The sequence below is a fragment of the Chinchilla lanigera genome, unplaced genomic scaffold (genome assembly GCF_000276665.1).
Source record: "Chinchilla lanigera isolate Chin_1 unplaced genomic scaffold, ChiLan1.0 scaffold00016, whole genome shotgun sequence".
Lineage (NCBI taxonomy): Eukaryota > Metazoa > Chordata > Mammalia > Rodentia > Chinchillidae > Chinchilla > Chinchilla lanigera.
The window spans coordinates 3,387,502-3,412,420 of record NW_004955417.1 but is presented as its reverse complement, the minus strand read 5'-3'; the positions used below and the strand labels follow the sequence as shown (position 1 = coordinate 3,412,420).

The following is a 24,919-nucleotide window of genomic DNA, read 5'->3' as shown; positions in this document are numbered from 1 at the left end:
GCCAGCTGTCCCAGATGGTGCCACTTACTCAACCTACAGATCTTTCCTCAACCTCAAATGTTCTGAAACGTTCTGTACCAAGTATACTATCTTTTGATTTATCCCTAAAGAGCATTTGCTATGTATTTACTTAACATAATCCCTTTAATTTTCAGAAAACAGTATTAGCATGTAAGTTAGACAAATACTGAGAGTCTGCCAGAGCCTTTCCTTAAGAGCGATGGAATCACTAAGTAAGGAGGAGTCCCAAGGATGCAGGAGTAAAGCGAGGTTATCACTGAGAAACTCCCATTTGGTGCAGGAAGAATTGCTGCATACTGTATACTTTGGAGTCCGTTTCAAGAAAAGAAGTATTTCCCATTTCCAGACCTCATTATTTTATTGTAGAAAGAGCAGAGCTAAAAATTATTTCATCATACTTCATCTGAACCTTATGACACACCAAGAAAAACGATTTCGCTTTGGCTTTCATTTAAGGTCAAGCAGTGTACATGACACAGGAAACGAATGTCACACTAAGTAGGACTTAGCCAGAAAAATGACATCTACCCCACTTAACTTTAGGGATACAGATTCTAATATGATATTCAAGGGAGAATTTAAGACCGGGTGTGAATTTACTGATAAAAAGAGCTGAAAGGAGGAAGGAGAGAGAGCAGGAGGAAACGAAAGAAACTGACAACTATCAGCCACTCACGTGCCAGCACAATGCTAAGCACTTCAGAGTGCCTTACCTTCTGTGGTTCTCGCAAGAGGTCTCTTAAGGTTATTTTCTACATTTTTCAAGATGGCAAAATAAAACTCAGAGAAGTTAATTCCCTAAAATAACACAGGTGAATTACAGAGTTACTGCAATGTCTGACCAAATTTTGATAATTAAACATGACAGAGAGAGACAGAGAGAGAGAGAGAGACAGAGAGAGAGAGAGGGGGGGGGTTCTCCTAGGCCCTTTGGGAAACCTGATCATCTCTAGTTCAGAGCCTGCATTTAATAGGTGGGGCTCAGTAAACATTCATGGAACTCAAGTGCTCTCTGGTTATACAGTACGTGCACAGGCACTTTAGCCTGTAAGAAGGAGACAGCACAGTTTGTTTTGAGAAAGGGTAAGTGAGGAAGCTAAGGGTACAGCTTAGTGCTAGGTTCAACCCCTAGCATTGCATGAAATAAAATAAAATAAAATAATATAATATAAATAAAATGAAAGGGGGGTAAAAAATTTTCACATAAAGGGGCAGAAACAAAGTGTCAGAGACAACCAGACAGTTCTGGGGACACGCTTTTCCCTTGCCTTCTGTGGGCTTCTTGGTCTCAGTCTGGTAGGTTCTCTGTGCTGGTTGATTTCCTCTGCCTATTAGACAGTGCTCTTTGTAGTCTCTAGGCTGATTTGTGCAGGAAGTCTACCTGACAGACTCGTCCATTCATTGTTATTTCCTGGGGGTAGAAATATTTATTCTCAGCAACTTCTTGGTCCAAATTTGAGTTGGGTTCCCTGTAAGTCCAGTAAGTGGTCAGTGGTGCTCAGTGGTGCTCAGAGAACAGCTGAGATCTGCTTTCCTAACCCAGAATCATGAAGGGATGACTTCAGCAGCAAGGGGCCTGGAGGGGGACCCTGACCAGTGCCTTAGCTCCTGTGATCACTGACCCTGTGACCTGACTTAATTTGCATCAGCAGCCTGGAGTTGGACTCACTCTGCCTGAGACTGTTTCAATAGAAGTCTAATATTTTTATTCTTGTCCTTGAAGATTAAACGAAAATTATATAAAGAAATCATACCTGTAGTTCAGGCTCATGTTGAGCTCACTTTGTAGCCCAGGCTGGCCTTAAACTCATAATGATCCTCCTGCCTCAGCCTCCCTAGTGCTGGGATTACAAGTGTGCGCCAACAGGCCTGGCTGGAATTCTTTTCTCGGAAAAGGCTGATTTTTGAAGTTTAGATGTGCCCGAATATCAGGTTCTTCAGAAAGAAGTTTAAAAGTAAATTGTTTCTCCGTATTGATTCAGTAAGTTGACACAAAATCAGTCATCTGGTGCTTACTTCATACAAAATAATTGTTTTTCAACTAACAAGACACTTAGGGCTTTGTTTTTTGAAATGCTCATAAAAATGTAATGCACTGATATTCTGACCTATATAGAAATAGCCTTCCTTCATTATAATAAGAATACATTCATAACCATAAGTCTAAGATAATAAATATACTGGTGAAACACAAGATATGACTAAGAAACAGATTGCTTCATGAAAAATAAAAATTTATAATAAATATATTTAATGACATCAGGCATATGACTGTAACTTGGCAGGTATTTATTATTTCCAGTTTAGACCTATATAAATACTATGTTTAAAAATTTGCCTATTGTAAAAGACATAAGTTTACATGCAACAAAAGCACAAGGGCTCTAGATTGTGATTTTCTCAATCTTAATTGTATGTTGAATTTCTCTCACAGTGATTAAAACCTGCTATATATACTCCATAAAATCCCATAGAAAGAATAGTAAGTATATCCAGAAAGGAAATGTTTAGAAATTGGTAAAGAATAAAATTTCTCTTCGTCATGTATACAAAACTTACATGAAAAGATATTTTGAATGGCTCTACAGGTTGAACTATATTCCTCCCCCTTCCCAAAAAAAAGTGTTGGAGTATCACCCAAAGTGACCCTTTTTGGAAACAGATTCATTGCCAGTGTAATTAGTGAAGATCAGCTCATCCTGGGGTAGGTTCAGCACTGAATGAGGTATAAATGGTGTCCTCTTTAGACAACGGAGGAAGTTGATCACAAATATGGGGGGAGAATGTGTTCTGTGAAGATTAAAACAGGGCTGCCACAAATCAACTGTAGACAGGTCCAGAATGGACCCTTTCCTGGCACCTTCAGAGGTCTGGCCAACACCTTGATTATGGACCTCCAGCCTCACCTGTGAGATAAACAGTACTGTTAAATCACTCAGGTTCTGGTACTTTGTTACAGAAGCCTTAGAAATCTAATATGCATGGTTAATTGCTGTGAGTGGATTTAGAAATCCTCTGTCATTCAGTGAATTCAGAAGATGTTAAAATAATATGCTATTGAGGAACAAAGTTGGACATTAGCTTTTATGCCTACTATAATTAATTAGTTTATATAAGAGCTGAAAATCTTCCTGGCTTAATAAAGAGACAGAAACATTGGTCTCACTGAGACTCAACTCTACAGGAAACACACAGACTGGAGTGGCAGATGATTAAAAACAAAACATGGGCTGAGCGTGGTGGCATGTGCCCATAGTCTCTGCCACAGGAGACTGGGGAAGAAGGGTAGCAAGTTTGAGGTTAAGCATGGACAACCTAAAAGGCTCAGAATAAAATTTTAGAAGGCCTGGGGATATAGCTCACATTTCTTGCTTTCAGTATCCAGTACCAGCCACAAAACAAAACACCAGAATATGCCATGCAGATGAAAGCACTGTGAAGGAAGATGGAGTCTGGGTGAAGGCGTCCACAGCGTGCAGATCCAATGGGCCCTGCGCTGTGCAAGTCCCTAGAGACCACAGCAAACAGCACTTGTCAGCACTGGGGCACACACACTTCCCAGCAGTGCAATACATAGAGCGGGGGCACCACGGCACCACCCCTGCCTTTTTCAAGAGCATCGCAGCACTTGTGAGTTGAAGGAGGTACACGCAGAGGCATGTGACTGCAGGCCCCAGCTGGAAGCCCGGGCTGGTGGACAGTACTGCCAGAAATGTCAGTGGGTTCCCTGCTCCAGGTGCCATGGCAGACCTGGTGGAGAGCGGGAGTGATGAAAGCCCTCAGAATCAGGGATCCTACAGGAATCCATCACCCGTGGACTTTGTCCACAAGGAGTGTCCATGATTTCCTGCTTTCTCAGCAGGCAATAATAGTGAAGTTGCCTGTGGAATGTTTTCTGAATAAATGTACACACCTCTCAGATCTGAAGAAATGTTTGAATAGAAAATCTTTCGCAGACCAGACTTTCTGTGAGTCTTCCCAGGTAGGATCAGTGCACCAAAAAAATGTAAAAACATTATTGTGAATGTTTTCCACTTTGTTTGCAGAACTGAATAGAGCAATGTTTACTGGTGTGCATTAAGTCAACTTGCAATATAAATATTAAGTATAAAATTATTTCAGGACAGTAACTTTTTATATATATATATATAATAAACTCATGACTATAGCAACCATTTTGTAATTACTGAATAAATTTACCTGAAAGGTGGGTAAATGAAAACCAAGCAAATACACCAGGTGTTTGTTTGCTGGCATGGAAGACGAGGCTATGAGAATGTTTGGGAAGACTCCAACAAAAGCACTTCTTCAACACTCCAAAATCAACTGAAAAAATATGTAGCGGATCTTTATCACCCTGCCAGCTGTGTCTCTATGCTGAGGAAGGCATCAGATACTTGATCTTCACAAACTCATCTCAGGGACTGTCATTCCACTGTTAATAGGGCAGTGTTCATTTTTGAAGATGTCACTATGGGTGTCCCTTGGGTACACCCAGAAAAATATTCATTCCACTAGGTGGGACATGGCTGAAGTTAGTTCTGAAAAGAAGGTAATCATATATTCACTCATTTGGTCATGAATTTCCAAAGCATAAGAAAAAGATCTGATTCCTACATCAGGAACTGCATAGCTATGTGATTGAGTCAATGGGTTTTAGTAATTTTGTGTAACATTTATTGAGTGCTTATTATGAGATAAGCATGATATTAAGAGTTTTATCTAGATTACCCTTTTAAATCCTCAAAACAACCCTAATATGCATGCATCTTTGCTATTTCCATTAAATAGATGGGAAAACTGTAGCCTGGGAATATTTGCCCTGTCATCACATGGTAGGCAATAGCAGAGGTGGGATGACCTCGCATGCACCACTGTCTTACCATACTTAGCTTGGGTATGCAGAGGCTAATGAGATCCTCAGGCCTTAGCTTTAATTGGAGAAAAGATCTTACTCTGAGTGTACTGTATTTATAAGAACAACCATTTTTGAGCATTTACTGTGAGCCAGACTACATTGGTTCTCTTTGTACACAATCCCATTTACTTCTCACACCCACTCTCTGAAATATATTGGAATGTAGGTCTCTCAGATGGATTCAAAAGGCTACACTTCCTGCTGTGTGATTTTCTTTCTTTTATTATATTTATCATTTTAATTTGTTTCTGATACCTCACTTGTTAATCTCTGCTTGGCGAGAATGATCTATAGGATGCAAATGCTATAGTTGGTCACAATGAGTTCTAGAATTAGATTGCCTAAGTTTAATTCCAGGCTTTGAGCTTCTCAGTTGTCTGAACTGGGTCCAGTTATTTCATTTATTAAAATCATTTTTCCTCATCTATAAAATGAGGACTATCATAGGAACTAACAAAGAAGATTCTCTTGAGATAATCTATGTAAAAGACATACTATCATGTTCAAAATGAGCTCAAAATATATCAGCTATAATTAGTAAAGCTCCAAAAATCACTTAAAATGAAGAGCCTTCAGTATTAGTGCAACCGACACCAGGCTGTTGTTACAAGCACCAGTGGGTGACGTCTGATATCACCTCCCTCTCTCTCCTAGATATCCGGAAGCCACTGATGCTGTGTTCTTCAACGAAGCCCCCAAGAATCATGCCGGTCCTGATCATTCTGCAAAATATTTAAATATAGAGGAATGAATGAATATGTCAGCAAAAACAAGTACTTCCCCCATTTGTTTCAAAGTCTGAAAAACCCTAATAAAAGCCAAATAATAAAGTCCAGTTCTTTCCCTATTACATTGCCTTCTGCAAAATGCACTGAAGAATATTTTTAATTTTTTGACTGGTCAAATGGCCTCCACTTGAGCCCTTGAGGGTGGAGTCTGAAGAACTCTTCTGTTGCTCCTGGGCCAGGTGGTGTCAGCTACAAACTTCACTCTGCAGGGTTTCCCCCTATTTCTTCTTATTTTGGCTTTAATTTCTATTTTTTGAAAGAGAAATGATTAATCTATTTCAGATTTGCATTTTTATTTTATTTACTGTCTAATTTGTTGAAAGTTTACTGAGAGTCCTTTGTCAATCTATCTTGGTCTAATGTGACATGAAAGTATAAATATCAGTTTTGACAAAAAAGATATTTCCAATGGATCATCCTTAGCTAGCTCATGATGATGTCATATTTTGATTAAATTCCTGGCCATCTTTTAAGTTATATTTGTAAGCATCTTTTTATTTTGTGCTTGTTCTTCAATGGACAGGGAAGAATTAAATAATGAAATAGTAGATAGTATAGCAACAATTTACACTTACCTTTTATAAAAATTATCATAAAATACATATAAAATGTACCACTTTGGCCTTTTTTAAGTTTAAACCTTGGTAGTACATTAATATTGTTGTACAACTATCTCTAAAATCCATTTCAGAAGACTTGTTATCATGCTGGACTTTTGAAAACCATTTATTGTGGCCCTCTTGGTTCATCTTCCAAAACCAGCAGTTTAGAGAAAGAGCAAGAATAAGGGCGAGAGTTTGATAGATTTGGAGATCAGACCCTGGGTCAGCAAGTACCACGCCACAGGAGGTAAGGGGGAGGGGATACAAACCCTAAAGCTTGGGTGTGCACCCCCTTTTTGCCATGTCTGCCGTAGGACCATGGGTGTTTTTTCTAGTCTCTTTGAGCACACAAATCATTTGTAAAATGAGAAAAATGTTTATTTTAGTGTATTGAGTATATGAGAGATAATATATCTGCAGTAGAAGCATTAAAAATTATTAGTGATGCGGAAAAGAAATTCTCCTGCCACCTTTATGGACAATAGATCTTGAAACTGGCATGACTTTCCTTTGCTAGCCTTTGACATGCTTAAGTACAGTAGACTATCAAGAGACGGTATGCATGCACGTTCACGCATTCATGAGTTTGAGTGTGTGTATGACAATGTATGTGTGTATTAGGCGGGAGGAGGCTGGAAAGGTGAAGCTAAATTGCTCTGTTAGAACTGAGAAGAAAATGAGGTTCAAGGGAGATTCTAGGGACAGGAAACTGCACAAGGGGAGACTCAGAATCCTTGAGGAGAAAGAGGACCACTGGTGAATGAGAATTGGCCATGAAATGCTGTACATCTGTGGCATATAACCACACTTGTGTCCTCTCCATGAACACTTCAGCAATACTTGAATTTTTCTTTCTGTTGAGGGCATATGGCTTGGAGAGGTGATGTAACACTACATTCTACCTTAACATTGGTCCCTAAAGGAACCAAGTAGCTTGCCAAGATATACTGTGTAAAATACATCATGAACACACACACTGCCAGCCATGGGAGGGAGGGTATGTCTATGAAATTGTTTTGAAATTCTACACTTGTTTCATGCATAGCTCTCAGAATTGAAAAGCATCATTCTTGCCAGAAAGTTTTGAGACTAGACTTCCAACCACAAAGCATGCAGACCTGAAAACTTTTAGGAAGCAGAAACTCAGGTGCATAAAGGCTGAGACAAAATGAGAGACCTGCTCTGGGAGGGTGTGTTGGCCTCTGCCAAACAAGGCAGAATCATTATTGATGAAAGGAGCAGGAAGTATTATATCTTCTCCAAAACATGTCAGGAACAGCCTGCCTTCCAAAGACCAAAGGTGTGTGTGGAGGTCTTGGCTTGGAGAGCTCTGGGTACACCCCATCTCCTAAGAGGCCCTTCTGTTTCCTCACCTCTCTCCAAGTATCTTTCCTAGCAATACCTGTCCTTCATCATGCAGGCGCTGTGCGCTGTTCTACAGAATGCGATACTGTCAGCTGTGCTGGGTGCAGCCTGCAGTCAGTAGACTGTGATTCTACCCCCAAGTCCATAGAATGGGCGTCTCAGCTCCCAGGGTCTCATATGTACAAAGGAAATTGTGTGATTTCCTATTTATGGAATATGAACCTTTCAGGGTCAGAGCCTTTAGAGTTCCTTTTTGTGCCTCCATAAAACAAACTGTTAAGCATACTAGACAGAAAATAACGATGCTCTCTGTTAAACACAGAGAAGCACTACCCAGTCCTTACGGTGAAAATCAGAAACCGAGAACACGCAGAGGCAAGAGGGAGAAGCCCAACTTAAATCTCTTTACATTTTACCAAATAGGCCAAATAAATATCCTTATGTCTTTAATGGCAGCACACCTATAATCCCGTGGACACTAATTGTGAAATATTTACTGGTAGCTTTTCTCTATTGTGAAGCTAATTTTCTTTTTGGACATTTTGTCTATTATTATGTCCTGGGAAAGAATCCAAGTAAACGCTGCTTTCAGAAGGGGGAAAAAAAGCATAAAGGAAGCTGCTGTTACACAGAAGTCCCAGCCGACCTTTTCAGACCCAGTGTACCAAAGAGGACAGAAGAGGAAGTTAGCAAGGGTACCAGGTGCTGCTGCCTCTGCTTCCCCACTGTTTCATCAAATTTGGGTGCTGAAGCAAAGCACCTGGGCCAGAAGACAGAAACTATCCCTGTGATCCTACCTAGGTGACTGCGGCTTCCCCGTTCCTGTTTTCATTCATCTGCACCCTTCCCCAGGGTCTTGATAGGACACAGGACACTGCAACTGGAGATAATGCAATGAGGAGCTTTAGGCTACAGATGCCTCCAAAGACCAGAGCAATTGAGCCCACGGCAGTGGACACAGAAGCCTGAGCTGGCGTAAGCCTGCTGCACCATAGCCGAGGGCAGCAAAGATCTGGAGGAGCTTCCAGATCCAGGTGCTTCCCCAGGCACCACTCATATGGGCTGACAGAAGAATGAGGAACAAGAACCCTGAAAACACATTTAAACCAGATTAGACTGAAATGTCTCTCAGTGAAAGTTTCGTTTCTAAGCACCCAGCTGTTACCAAGGGGAGTACTGGAGATGAGCCTGGGCCCCAGGAACCGAGATGAACTACAGTAAAGAGCGCCTTCCCGCCTGCCCTTCTCTCCTCATGGTCAGGACCAGAGGAGCTGAGATGAGCTGCGCTTCAAAGCAAACCGCCACACTTCTGCCTACAACTCAGAATAATGCCGTAGGACAGCAGGTGCGAGTGTGAATGAGTTCAGAAAACCTTCGATCTAAAGTTACCCAGAGTTCTCGGCCTCTAAAGGGTAGAACCTGAGCATTCCAGAACCACATTAACCAAGCAGTCCGGGGTCAAGGCACAGAACTGAATCCAGAACAGGCTTAAACGAGGGTGATTTTTCTTTCATTTATTCACTCTTCTTTTTCCTATCTGTGACAGATATAATTTATCACTCTAACATTCCAATATTCCTTGAACTGCCCTTTTAAATATGATGGACTTTACTTTTCAAGAGCTTGTATCAAGGCAGTGGGTCCACCCTGCTTTACGTTGTTGTTAATTAATGTGTTCAGTTCTCTTTCCCCGGCACGATTAATCCTCACCAGGTTGTCATGAGGATTGCATGACTAAGTGCTCATAAAGCACTTAAAGTCATTAGCAAATAGTAAATGACCTCCAGGGCTTTCCTTTAAGGAGACCCCTTACTGATACCAGTAGCCAATTATGATGGCTCACCATTAATAATGAACTGATACGGACTGTGAACGCTGGCATTTGTTTTTCTATTATCGCCCATTGCCACATGCACAATAAAATAATGCAAAATAGAACTCTGAATTTTATTAGCGAATATATCTAAAATACAATATTTATTGTTATGGTATCATTTGAATGGAAATATACTCTGTATCACAGCTATAACAATGTTTACAGATATACTCTTTCTTATATCCCTAGAGTTCAAAAGTCACTAAATTACAACATAATTCATCTTTAATATAACTTTGCTACAAATATATAAGAATTTTAAAAGTTTATCTTTAATACAGCATCTTGGGATCACAAACATTTGTTTGATTTACATTACATAAAATATTTTATCTGATTTGCCTCAGTTGGCTCAGTTTGTCTCAAGACATGGATTTGAACTGAACCATTCTACTTTCCTATGTTTTAAAAACAGCACTTTGGTGAACAGTGCTGAGTGCTCATCCCCCTCCATGCTGTGAACGAAGTCAAGGTGCTTTATTCCTACCCTTCGTGTTAGAATCCTGTTACAGAAAGGCTACGCCAGAAGCCGAGCACCAGCCCATCCCAGCACTCGGTCAAGCACGACAATTGGCCTTGCTCTTCACAGTTTATTAGGAAGCACATCAGGTGAGAGATGAAGGATCTAGAAAAGCAGCTGGGGTCCAAATCACCAAGGCAGGTTTGTGCTTAGCTACAGGAAAACATCTAAGAGTCCTTGTGTGTACACCGACGCTGGGGCTCATCTTATTTGAAGGAGGCTCTGATCTGCCTGTTCTTCAATGGCTGAGCTGGGCGCCAGTTGTCCATCATGAGCTCTTCGGGTTCGCCCTCTGAGTTGAAGTGAAGCTTACGGAACGTTGACATCTATGAGACAAAAGGAAAATTAAATTAAAAACTGAAGTTTTGCAATAGTGTTGACTTATGTGCATACGTTTACTCTCGAAATACATCCTCTAATATTCACAGTGCTGTATCAAGGATCATTACTCAATTCGGTTCCTAATAGTATGCCTTCATATAACAAACTGATTTATATAAAATTGGGATCATTTTAAGGAACAATTTCAGTGAGTGTATTTTTCTTATTTTCATATTAAATCAAACATCGAAAGTCTATACATTCATAGCTCTAACATGTAAGATAACAATACATGCTCTAGATTCAAATGATAATTTTGTTTTCTGCTTCAGGAAAGAAAAAGTACAGCATCTATACAGTCAGAAAAGGGTCCAGGATTTGCAAGCTCCACAAGCTGAGTGATGAGCTGGCATCTCTGCTTAAATATATAGACAGCCAAGAATGTGTCCGCCCGGCAGGGTTTTCACACCACTGTCAGTCTGTACTGCCTCTGAACCTATTTCAATTTTCTGGCCCACAGCTGTGACACAGGCAGCTATCAAACTGGCTCTTATTCTTTTGAGGTTGTTCATGGAATGTCCTATTTCCCTTCTCCTTGCCAAGACCTGATCCAAATGAAGAAAGGTAGTTTAGGTGGTCATATAGAAGCCATGAACCGATGGCCTTTAACTTGATCATTTTTATTCAGTAATATCCCTTCCATCCTTCCCAGGAAGTCAACTTTAATATAGGTCAACTCATAAAACAGATCCATTCTATTGCTTCTACAATGCGAAGAAATTCTCTAAGGACACCTAGAGTCGTAACAACAGCATCCCTGGAACATGGAGGAGCCTGCTTCTGAAACAACTGAACTTCTTGGTCAAAATAGAGTAAGTGATTTATACTTCCTTTCCACCACTTAAATTGTAATCTCATGTTGGTCAACTTGACTCATTATTTTGGCACCAGATAGCATAGAAAATCAAAGTACCAGACTTATTCATATTGCTTACCTAACACCCATTCCCCTTCTACTCTCTCATTAACAGACACCTACTTTCTCCTTCAAGCGGCAAGCTGAAGGGCTTCAATGAGCATGGTGGTCCCTGCCCCTTACTGAGGACTGTGCTGGAGCGGGCAAGGAACACAGTGCTAGCCAGTGAGATCTGAAACTCTGCTAGCGGCTGTCAGGGAAAGGTGTCTCTACTCCTAAAAAACCAATGGGAAAGTTATTTTACTCCTCTTCAGAATGTGGTTATACCAGATGGGATCCTCAAAGGGCTTTTCTAACAACCTAAGTTACCAATAGCCAAGGTTAAGAGAAGGAAATTGCAAAGAGGAAGCCAAGCGCTCTGCTTGTCTGGGCTGAGCATGAGCCTCCCTCCACGCTCCATGTTACACAATATGAAAAATATCCCAACTATTACAGTGGTACTTTGCCAATATATACAACATTTCCAGTTTAATATCACTTTCTATCTTCAGTGCAAGTTCAGAGCTCAAGGACTAATGGAGTAGGTTACTGCCCTTAACTGCCCGTGTATTTGTGTGTACGGGTGTGCATGTACCCAATAAATCTACCTGACATAAGAGCTATCAAAGGCAGATTCAGTTCTCAGGCTATACTGTTCTCAGTGAAAGGAGGAAAAAGAATTTTATATTTTAAAATCATAACCCAAACACCGCATCTACAGGTAAGCGGCATTATATTCTTCCCTTGTCCTTCTACTTCAGAAGCTGCTCAAATGTTATGAGTACAAGGACAACAGTCAATTAGCTCACTTGGCCCACGACCATAGTATATAAGACAAGTGAGTTTCCAGTTAGACAGCGATTTCCTCTAAAGAAAGATGTGAACTATGTTTAGTATTCGTAAGTAAATATTCTAAGGGAGAACGCAAAAATAGAACCCTTGCTCCCAGACCTGATTCTGCTGTGAGGCAGCTGGGTGAGAAGCTCTTCAATTTTCCTGTACCTCGTATTGTTTATCAACACAATTCCAGGCAGTGAAAAGATAAAGCTGGACAATGTATACATTGCATATCTAAATTCAAATGCTTCCAAATGTTGTGATTTAAGTCATACAACTCCTCAACAGTCATTTTCAAAAATGCTGGCTGCTGACTCTCTCCTTATATTGTTCAAATCCATCCTCTTGTGAATACTAAGAGATGCTCATTTTCCACATTCAACATATACGTCCAAGTCACACATTAACTGTGTGCTAAGACAAGATATAGTCAATGAAAAACTCACTTGGATCCACTTCTCTGACTACTCTTTAGTGTCTTAAAGCTGTTATGATCATTTAATTAAGAGTACCTGGTCTGAGCCTCTACAGGAAGATGGAGTGAATTTTGAAAGATAATTTTTCTCTTCTGTCAGGATTCAGAAATGCACTCTTGTATAGATAAGATTGCAGTAAGGTCTTACGTCAGTGGTCAGTAGGTTGGGGAATTATCATTGGTATCTATGTAACCTTCAGGATGAAATTTCCATTTTTTATTTTTTCACAGGTAACAAAAAAATGCATACATTCAATAACAGACATCTTTCTCATTTAATCCTTAAAATGACCATCCAATTTTACATACTAAACCAACTATGTGGGTTCTGGTTAACAACAACAATTTACTGCGTACTGTTTATCTACTAAATACTGTTTAGACACTAGAAGAAGCAGGACTAGAAGCAGCACCAAGAGGGCTAAATCCCAGGGATATCCGACTTCAAAAGCCAAGCTCTTCACCCTCCATTCAATGCTCTGTCTCTAAGTGGACATCTCAGGAAACCAACCTGCTCACTGCTTACGGTGATGGGTTCCTTGAGCACAATCCAGGTCACACTTTCCAGAAGGGGAGGCGTGGTCAGTGAGCCTGGGTAAGTCCAGTAGTCCAAGTTCTCAGGGAGGAGGGCGTGAGGATCAAAGTTAGTGAATTCAGTGCTCTTACCCTGTTGGGCAAACACGGGTTAAAACTGTCACAGTCAGAGCAGGAGACCAGTAGGAGAGCACAAAACACAAACAGGTCTACTCCTCTCTGATAACCATAGCTGTGTATTAAACAGAAGTTCCACACATACTGGCAAACAAAATGAAAATAAATTAACAGAAGGTATTTGATTGGGACATATAAATTGCTAGGTATGAGCAAGAGAAACTACTATTTTCAAATGTCCATTTTTCATCTTGCCATCTAAAATAATAGTGTATGTTTTCCATTAAGTCTTTAAGTGATCTTATTTAGTATTTACTGTGAGACCTTTTACTGTTAAAAAATTAGTTTGTAAGGACAGTGTACTTGAGGAGGAAGTGATTGTCTTGCTATGCTGCTTGACAGCTGGGTCAGAACTAAAGAACCGCATTCAGGTCTAGGTACTATACTTTCAGATCTACAGGCGCAAACAGGATGCATTACTGGAAAAGTGCCATGGCTGTTGCAAAGAGATAAAACTATGTCATAGGAGAAGTATTAAGGGGAACTAGAGATAATTAGCCTTGCAGCAGTAAGTGGAAGGCTGTGAGAGGCAGGAGGGTCATGAGGAAGAAGGATGGGGTGTATATGATTCAAGTGATCAGGATAGGAGGGAAAGGTGCCAATTTAAAAAGACGCTGTTTCAATTGAAGGACGAGCTTCGTGCAGCCAGGGTTGCCACTGGTGATGACATTACTGGAGGTGACTGTAGCGCTTAAGATGCACCGTGACCTCTACACAGCTTTGCTGTAGAGGCGATTTAAACACAGGAAGGATGAATTCAAAGAAGTCACATAACATACGTCTCCATGGGGAGGGCCTTCTTCATCTTGTTTGCTATTGCACCACTTGGATTAGCAAAGCGCCTGGCACACAGCGAGTATTCTGTAAGTACTGGCTTTATGAATGACTGAATCATTTGAGCAGATCATCTTTTATCTTCCATGTAGTTATGATTCTCTAATTCTTTTTTTATCAGGACGTGTTTGCAGTACGTACTGCTTACACTCCTTGTGGAGAGCTGGTGTGTGCGCAGAACACACCTTCATTCCTTTTCTCATCCCTTTCTCACCCCTCTCTTCTCCCCTCCACCTCTTGATCTTGAAGTGATACAAATCAAGATTAAACAACCACAAGTCTTAAGGCTCAACTTTTGGGAGAAAGAAAAATTAACTGAATATATGAGCTGTATTTCATCATTACTAGCTGTTCACCCAAGCCCTACATGGCAACAAGACTATTCATTTTGATAAAAGGGAATTTCAAAAGCCAATGGAGTACTAAAAATAGGTACCCTAATGAAAATTACCTTTGTTGTAATGAAATCCAGCATATCAAGGACTTTCTGAAGACCTGGTGTAGCACTGCCAATCTATATAAAAACACAAAAGGCAAGATATAGTAAACCAGCAGCTATGTGTCAGTTCTGATCTGGTCATCAGCACTACCATAAAATTTCTCCAAAAACGTGAAGCAAAATATACCACGATATACCAGCTATCTGTCTCTCTTAGCTTGAAGACACTGATACTGTAGACATCCCTTCTGTCGTTGGTCTTCAAACTGCCTGCATAGCTCTTCTTAAATGCCCCAGTGACCTCCAACTGGCAAAGTAAAGCTTACTCTTCAAGGGTGTACCTTACCCAGCCTCCTTGTAGGATGACACTCTTTTACGATCTTCTTTCTAAAATTCTCTCCTCCTTTGGCTTGTATCCGCTAGCACCCCCGCAACAGACCCTAACTCTCATATTCCTTTTTGGTCATTTAATCAGCGTCTTCCCAATGCCTCAGCAGCCTCAAATTCCGAAGTTTTTCAGAGTTACATCCTGAACAAATTCATCATCTCCGTTTGTGCTGTCCTAGGATGACTCTGCTAATAGCTGCGCTTACCACCTTAGCACACGCTGTCAGGGCTCATGAGTCTCCAGCTCAGACCATCCTACACTCCCCTTTACTTCTGGCTAGAGGACCACTCACAACTCAGCCTGTGAGGTACCACTGCTGCCTGAAATTCTCTAGGACTCCAGATCCAGTGTCCAGAACCTGATCTTACTTTAGCATTGTTTATCATAAAATAATACCTTAGTGACCTTAGCTTCAGGTTAAATTAAAAAAGAACAAAAACAAAAACGAAAACACCCACTAGTCATCTGAAGTTGACCTCTTTCTGCCTTACAGCTAAGTGGTATCTAATCACACTTCCTCCCAGATGGTCTTTCTGACCTCCAGAAAGAAGACAGGGAGAGATGCAGGAAGAAGTAAACCTGAAAATACTTGAGAGCTAAAGGCATTTCCTCAGGTCTTTTGGGGAAGGACCTTTTTCTGTTAGGAATGTTCTATCTTGTCAGTCTTTCTTGAAAACAGGAAACAAGGAATTGGGCCATCAACTAACCTTTAAAAACACACCCAAAACAGCCAGTCCATCAGGTTGTTGTGCAGCTTTTCCAAAATCCCCATATTTGGTGTTCCAGTGCACCAAATGCAGCTAAAACCATGAGAGACAAAATGAGTGATTTACATAATAAAATCTTATCCAATGATCTTTTCTCCACAGCTAATGGATACTAAAAAGAGTTAAAATGTGGATAATTTTTCAAATTCCCATTACTTGATAGAATAGCAAGTGATTTCATCAACACAATGAAGACCACGAAATGTAGAAATTTAAGGAGAGGCACAAATTTTATTTCTACACTTACATTACAATAAATTTCTCCCATTTGAATTCGTTTATTTTTGCAAATGATGTCTTTGCAGACATTAGAGGAAGTTTTATAGACTTAATTGTATGTAATAGCACAACTAAACTTTATAAGAAGCAAATGTGAAAACCTTGGGAAAAGAAGTGGTTCCCTTGATGTAAGTTGAATTTACGAGATTAAACTTTTGAGATTAATGCTAACGGCTTACAAATATTTCTCCTTGTAAAGGAGAGTGTCTTACCTCTGCAGCATATTTCACTTTATCCACAGTATGCTCAGAACCTTGCGTATCAGATGAACCCCAGTGAAAGTGAAACTGAACCAATCTGTACGTGCCATCCAAGGGTCCGCCTTGCAGCACTAAAATTAAAGGGCATGTATATAATATATCTGTGTACATATACATACACATATACACATGTAGATGCATAGACATACACAGGCACATGAAACACACAGCTAAATATTACCATCGTTATGAATGCTTCATAGCACTGAATGTACAATAGCCACTTTCCCTCTGTGAAAATTACAGATTCAGGATTAGTCTACATACTGAAGAAAATCGTATAAATTGTTATTTTTTCTCAAATGTACTGGCTGAAGGATTTTTGTCTGCTGGTAAGTAAGGTAGTACCTCTCTTGTGGTTTCACTTCAGAGTCATAACTTGAAGTCCAATCAGAGGACATTTAAATTCAACTCATAATTTCTCTGTGAATCAGCCGAGAAGGATCCAGGCAGTTATTTGACAACACACTGGCCTGCTTCACACACTTACATACCTGACAACCATGCTTCCACTATGACCCAGTTCTGCATGACAGCCTGCTTTGCTAACCTCTGACACCAGTTCTGACATCCCAGAATTTGTAAAATAATAAACGTTTCACTGATGGAATTATCCTTACACTGTTATAAATTGACTTTGTCCCTTTATGACTCTTTAATTTCCTCACCTATAAAATGGACACATTTGATTATACATTTCTTCACTAATAATTGATCCACCATCTACTGTACAAAGTGTATGGTGCTCTGTTTATCTCCAAGGACTTAAAATTCTAACTATAATAATTATTCCAAAGTTCTACTATCCTAGTATTAATTTAACTTTATTCAGTAAAATCAATACCAGAAACCACACTCTTCAACTACACCTATCTGTAAATAATTAACAAGCTTTATATCGCGGGAATCACAATAGCGTATAAAAGACCTTTTCCACCTAATATATGTATTAATGGGATTTAACCAATATAGTTAAAATCTTTTAAAAGTAGTTTAGTTTTACTATTTTATTTCTGTAGTACTGGAATTAAAAACAAATGTTGCTTTAAATGTATCTTATTACCCTTGGTTTATAAATCCATAAAAGAATGAGCTCAAATTTCCTTTGGTGTTTCAAGACAAAGGCAGCAGGTCTATACAGTAAAGGTTTTTCCCCTTAACTTCACATAAATATGCTTAGATGTAGCAATACTCATTCATCTATTCAAAGTAGAAGATGAAATTAGCTACATGATACTTGGGAAGAGACAGCAGCCTTTATGTTTCCCGATACCATTTCTGCCTGCTAGGTCTGCCTTACAGTAGGCTGGGAGAAAGCTGGAAGAATGAAAGCATAAAGAATGAATCATAAAGGGTGCTATATTACAGATCCATTACGACACATAAATTTGGATGTATTCAGCTACAATCACATCTCGATACACCAAATCATCTTATAGTAAAGTTTATTTTTATCTGAATTTCTGAAAAAAAAAAATTAGTCTTATGCCCCAAGAATAGGTTTTTCACAAATGGAAGAATTTCCTTTTTTCATAATAATGTGCCCTTTAAAATGGAATACAGGCTGGGCATGGTGGCACACACCGGTAATCCCAGCAATCAGGGGTGAGGCAGGAGGATCACTGTGGGTTTTAGGCTAGCCGGGACTACATGGTGAGTTCAAGGCCAGCCTGGACTGCACAGTGAGACTCTGTCTCAAAAAAAGAAAACAAGAAAAAAAAAAACAGAAGAATATAGGTTTATAAAGTAGATGATACTGAGTAAATAGCTATATAATAACTCTTTAAAGCTAGTAACCAATTGGTTGATCATAAAATACAAATGCCATTTGTAACATTAGTTATATCCACTGACAATTATTTAAGTAAAACTACATTAAGCATTTAAGGTATCTGATCTTTCTAAATGTATCTCATTGATTTTGTAAATGTATCTCCTTTTCCCTTATACATAATCATACCATGATTTTAAATTAAGAAGAAAATAATGCTTGCCATTATTTCTTATTCTGTCTCTCTTGCAGGCTTTAAAATTGTGTCCTAAATATCTGCTTCATCGAATATTTAGAATTAAACACGAATGCATAATACTTTTATCTAAAAATGACTAGTGAGCACTTTAAAAGGGGTGAGGCAGGATCTTGGTCCAATGATTAAATTTATTCAGTGCTACTTTATTAGCATCAGCTACCTGCTTTAGCTCCTGTCAAAATAAGGCATTTTCCTATGCGATTAGAAAGCCACTGTGATTAGGAAAAGTTAGTAAATACTTAAAAGTTTCATTGCTATAGAAAACCACAATTCTGGTCTTCTTTGAATAATTGTTTTTTTTTTTCTCAAAATGAATGGCACAGAATTTCATCAATTAAGTCCTTAAAAACATTATTACATATAATAATAAACTGCCACACAGTGTGTTAAAGGTAGCATACATCTTTTTGGGAAACAGAAATTACAGCATTTTGGTTAAAGATATAGATGTTTATGCTATATTACATCTTGATTGATTTTTGTGACTGCTACAGGCCATTTTCTAAGCCATCATAGCTTAAAGTGCAATCTATTTCTCTAATGTAAAAAACAATTTTTAAAAATAACAGCAATTGCTGACTATATTTTTTGTTCATAAAATCCAGCCACATTAGTGGGGCTCTACAGAGTCTATGATTTATTGTACCACAGAACCGTGTTCCACAAGAATGCAGAAATACAAATGGGCTTTCTACTTTAATTTACTTTCAAAATCTTCAAAATTTAAATTAAATTCAAATTCAAGAGCTCCAGCCCGTTTTAACTTTCATGATCTGGCATCAGTTAAACACACTGTATTTTAAACACAATATACTGTAAGCACCAGGCATAATATTTTAGAATAATTTAACTTTGTACATTTATTACTAGGGAAAATTACTAAACTATTTGGATGCTTTGCTAACAATAGGAGATTCAGTAATATTGAAATGTCAGACTACCCCGTATGAAATAAAACTAAAAATTTAGCATTTTTGAATATTTTTCTTCCTAATCGTTATTATTGCTACTTAACACACATCTGAATAACAAACAAGACCTTTTAGTGTATGTCAATAGTCTTAAATCCAAAATACAAGTAAATTATTCAATTGTCCTTAGTTTAACTAAAATCTAAGCAATTTCCTAGTAATGAAGCGAATGAATAATTCCACAGAAAAAATGTGGCATCTCTAGGAACTAAACAATCTTCTCCTGATTATCTTGAAAATTTTTAGGTGATGCATTACTATTTTCACTACTGATGAAATCGTGTGTGCTGCGTTTACTGACAGTGGTCATTCATGCCAGGCCAGGTGTCAAGGGAGAAAACTTCAGGGGGTGGGGGAGAAATGCGCCATTCCATTTCACTTAAACAAAGACGTTTAGCTGTTACTTTCACAACAGTAAACAAAGTCAAAATTCAAGGGAACGGAAGTTTTAGCTTAAGCTACACAGCAATTACACAAGAGTAAAATGGAACATACTTAACTAAAGCTTAGGTCAGTTTTCCAGCTAGTTAGGGTTCTGCTTATATTGTACATTAAACACGTGCACAACAAGTTCTTTCATTTGTCGTCACTCTGTCCCCTTCAATATGTGATTGCTCATGGATGGAGAATTTTGCAGCTTCAAGAGAAAGTCCCTTGAAAATCAACCAGGATCCAGGTACAAAGACCTGTTATGTTATACGGGACAATGGTCTGCTTGAAGAGAACACATGAAGTGCATTTTGTTTCCTTTTTTCTTTTGAAGAAACAAACACTAAAAGAATTCCAGTACCTAAAAGAACAGAAATGAGAATTATAGACGGTGAACCAGTCACTCAGGCACTTCTGTCCCCAACTGTGATAAAGCAGGAGAGTTTCAAACTCATTAATAAAAGTTAATAAATCAGCATGAGTTAATAATTTCTCCCAGTTGGCAATAACACATCTCACGGAGAGCTATTTTTTAATAATTTAAAAATATGTAAAAGGAGTAACTATTTTTCATTACAGTGGTTTGTTATAAAGCAATTTTGGAAAACTGATGAGAACTTGAAACCAAGCTCCTAGTGAAAGCTCATTAAAGAATTATCTCTGGCTTAAGTATCAATAAACTCAACCAGCTTAGTCCCTGACACCAAGGTACTCATGCTTGGACACAAGACAATATTTAGGGCATACTGGGAAATCTGAATTTATGAGACATTTTTGAAAGCTAACATCCCACGGAGGTGGGAGAAAAGTAAAGGAAATGAAGCATATCCATGCAGGAAATAAGAGGTAAGGAATATCTAAAAATGCTAATATCAAAAATAACTCCAAAGAAAAGGGTCATTACGAAACTAAAATAATGAATTGTTTTTGGACTTTAATGTACAAAATAATATAACAAGTTTTTAAAACATGGTATGTATGCACTGAGTGTTAACTCTGGCTGTCGTCCGATGTTCTTCTTCAAGTTCTTGTGTTATGTCACTGCACTTTGGTCTCTCCGGCAAACTGGGAAGAAGGCTGAGCACATTATTCAAACTCCTGAGCTTTCTGTTTCTTCATGTTTATTTAGTGGGTTCACTACAGTATCTCTACTACTTGCTCTATCTTTGAGAATCTAGGATCCTTTCAAAAAAAAAAGTCTAAAGGATATTTTTCCACATGGTATAATTATTTTTTAATTTACTTTGTAGATGGGTTTTACTTTTATATCAACATTTTAATATGTTCTTGAATAACCAAAAAAAATTTTAATTTTTTTTAAAGATTAAAGAAAAGAATAATCAAAATAACTGAGATATTGGCAAAATTACAAAGGAGTCTTCCATACACAAGGGAGAACAAGCCTCTCTAATACTGCTGACCTTTGTTGTTGTTTTTTTTTTTTTTTGGTACGGGGGAATTGAACTCAGGACCTTGCACTTGCCAGGCAGGCGCTTGTGCCACTGAGCTACATCCCCAGCACTGACCTTTTTTTTTAACTATAACTTTTTTTTTGCCTTTCTAGAACCATAATGTGTACCCGAAGTCCCCCAATATTCCCTGCCTCTAAGACATCAAAACCCTTCAAGACTTTATGTAAGCCTCATTTACTTTGAAAACTCTTTTCTGAGTACCTGGTTAGACTCCTGAGCTTCCTTCATATGTCCACAGTCCCTCAGAATACTTCCTTTTTGCACTGATCAAAGTGACTGCAGTGCCTACCATTTCTGTATCTTTCTACTGCAGGTATCCTCAGCCCATGTTAAATTCCGGGGATACAGGAGAGGGACCAGGCCCTCATCCCACCTTGATGAAGTGTAATTTATCAGCGATTTAACTGATGTTAGTAACGATTTTCTTGCATAAGAACTACTGGATGATAATAAGTGTGTGTCTAAAGACATAGGTTAGAACCCCTATCTAAACCAATTGTTCTTATTCTGTTTCACAATCTAAACATGCCCATTATTTAGCAGCAGAAATACTTGGGAAGACGGGGCTATCTCTGATCAGTTACTGCTCATGCCAAAATCCACCAAAGGTTAATAAAATCAAGGTGAAAGAAATTAGGTAATGGCTTCATAAATAAAAGCAGCTCATATTTAATATGATAAATGGATGTTTTGAAACACACAAAGCTCATCTGAAAGCCACTTAGTTTCTGCAGAGATCACAGGCACCACAGCTGCAGCGCTGGCCTAATAAAGGCAGGCGGACGCTGTGTAGTCACAACACAGGGGGCACCACCAAGGAGCTGCTGCCTCCAAGCCTTGGGCTAGTGCTCCACACAGTGTCCATGTAGTCCTCTGTGCAGCTCCTACTGCTACTCCAGCGTTAGAGTTACAGAGCCCTACACTTAGAGCAGTCACGTTACTATCATTCTAGAAGTCAGCGAGCCCGTTAGTGGCAGGGCAGAAACTTAAATCCAGGTCTGTCTGATTAGAACTGAAGCTCGAAGCCATGAGGTTAAAGGCCAAAACCAAATGCCCCCCTCCTGGAACAATTAATTTCACAATCACCTGTGTAAAAACTACTATTGGGGGATCTGTATCACCTGCTTCCATTTGCTTCCTCACTGTTCTAAAACAAGCCCCGCTTTAAGCACCCAATTCTAAAGGTAAATGATTAGCGGGGTATTACATCCATTGATGATGATAATTTCACTGTGGCTCTTTAAAAAGAATTGAAAGCTAGACTAATTATTGCTCACTTCTTTTGGTTTTTGAATGACTGAAGATGGACTGCTAGAGGACCCTTTCACTATGGACAGTATCTTGAAATCTTTTATCACATAAGTACGTCAATTTTTAAAACAGAAGAATTGTGTCACACTTAATCACTTTCTTTAGAACGGGAGAAATACTTGGTAAAGCAATGTAAGCCAAACCATTGAAAACCCGAAACATAATCCCTACCTGACCGTAACCATCACAATGCACGCAGTGCGAATCTGTGTGTGTGTGTGTGTGTGTTGTGTGTGTGTGTTGTGTGTGTGTCTATTCTACGTGCACTAAGGAGGGGCGTACACAGAGCAGAGAGGTTGAAAACATTTCAAGGTAATCTCTGCATAAGGTATGAGCATAGTCACTGCTAAATTGTCTTCCTGAATCACGGTTTCAGAAACACAAGGTCCAAAAATTTTAAAAGGAGAGAATTCCTTTTCAAAACTAAACTGAATATACTACAACATACAGCTCCTAGAAGAGAGTCGAGCGGACTGTAATGGATTTAATTACGCTGCACATTAGCATCACAGCACATTACTCCAAAACCCGGACAGCAGTGCTGAACGCTTCCTCTGACTTCTCGCTCCGCTCTCACTCTCCTCCCACTGCCACACACCACCACACACGGGCGGATCGCACCATCTCACTCAATGACCTTCGGAGGCGAGCGCTCAGGAAAATAGGGCGCTGGCAATTCAACCAACCTGCGAGCAAAAAGGGCAGCCACTGTGTCTAAAGGGGACTCCTCTCCAGTTTCTGAATAAAATATAAGAGGTATTCAGTGGACATCCTGTAAACAGCTCTAATACAAATAATTTATGGTAACTGGATTTGTCAGGCGGGAGCCAGGCACAGTCCCGGAACTCTGAACACCCGTGTCCGCAGTGCCCTTCTGGGTGGACACCAACATATGCTGCCCCTTTATCACAACACCCAGTACCAAGAAGGGGCATGAATACGATGCTTTCCAAGAACGTAAATTAGTTCAAATTGACAGGTTTTCATCACTCTTCTCAGTGCTGGCTTGGCAATAACACACTCTACGGTGTAATTTTTAACGGACAGCCATCAATTCTGGAAGAAATATTTGAACAACCATCTTCTAACCCCAATTTTTGCGAACTGTATTCGCGCTCATCTGTATTGTCCCGGGACCTTGTGACTTTGCACAGTGCCCTTCATAAAAGCCAGGCATCTTACAAGGGAAGAAAAGCCCCAGGGCACCTACTTCACTGGGTCTGCGATCTAGTGAAGACAATCAGCATGACTTTTCTGAGACACACTGTAGTACTAAGGAGTTTCCAAAGACTGCTCTAAACCGGGCGTGGTGGCACAAGCCTGTAATCCCAGCACTCGGGAGGCTGAGGCAGGAGGATCGCTGCGAGTTCGAGGCCAGCCTGGGCTACAAAGTGAGCTCAAGGTCAGCTTGAACTGCATAGCGAGACCCTGTCTCAAAAAGACAGAAAAGCGAAAAACAAAAACAAAGACTGCTCTAGATTTCTTCCATTAAGCTGGAAAGCAGCTACCGTCTAAAAGGCGCAAGTTATTTTTTAAACACTGACCTGCTTTGTTCTGGGAGTCATCAAACTCCACATTGAAAGAGTGACCATTGTTGACAATCCTTAGCGAAGTCGGGTGGTCATAGGACAGGCTCAGAGGCTTCAGGGCAGAATCATACTGGACTGCACTGGTGCTAATGTCCACAGGAGACTGACGCTCTCCGTTGGCAATGGGGAAGTCCTTATGCCAGTGCTGAGGTCCTAAAGACACAAGACACTTGTGATTCGCCCAGTGTGGGAAAGAGAGCATCCTGACCCCTAGAAAAGGCAATGATTCTGGGCCAATCGGCTCAGCCCCAATTTTGGGGGCACCATAAATAGTACCTTTGAGAAAGACAAACTTTGGGAGATATAGTCTGTGGCTCAGTTTCCTCATCTGTAATATAGGGTAATAATATTGCAAGTTTTCCTCATAGATGCTATCTTGAAAATTGGAATGGATACATGGAAAACTCTTAGAACGAAGAGTGTTACATAATTATTCGCTAATTTTTATGGTCTTTTCAACGTTAATTCAGCAACCAAAATTGGGTAGTTGCTAACGTCTGGGACTGGGGATAGGCACACACGCGTAAGACGCGCGCGCGGGTCCGCATCCCCCGCGCTCGCGCACCCGCGCCCTCCCTTCCTCGCCAGGGCCCGCTACGTGGGAAACTCCACGTCCCCTAAAGACGCGCGGCGCCCGACGGCCAAACGCATCCTTATCGGCCCTCCGCGGGCTCCGGAAACGCAGCTGCGGGCGCGGTCTCAGCCCCAACCTCGCGGGCGGAGAGGCGCAGAGCGCTGCGGGGCGCGGGGCAGGCGGCCGG

General features: G+C 39.9%; 1 protein-coding gene and 1 long non-coding RNA gene across 2 annotated transcripts in view; one reads left to right on the top strand and one right to left on the bottom strand.

Moving 5' to 3' along the window:
* The window catches only part of LOC106148190, a 39,917-nt gene extending 34,148 nt beyond the window's left edge, over positions 1-5,769 (top strand). The window contains exon 2 of the long non-coding RNA XR_001233404.1: positions 5,594-5,769. This is a non-coding gene — a long non-coding RNA (uncharacterized LOC106148190). The remainder of the gene's footprint in view (positions 1-5,593) is intronic.
* Positions 5,770-9,622: 3,853 nt separating this feature from the next.
* On the bottom strand, positions 9,623-24,311 carry Ca2 (carbonic anhydrase II; the record flags this gene model as incomplete). The annotated part of the gene is given in 6 exon segments (XM_013512866.1): positions 9,623-10,416; positions 13,190-13,345; positions 14,675-14,737; positions 15,758-15,850; positions 16,309-16,427; positions 24,114-24,311. Coding segments are annotated over 6 exon segments (749 nt in total), but the record flags the coding sequence as incomplete, so codon positions are not given.
* Positions 24,312-24,919: the final 608 nt, after the last annotated feature.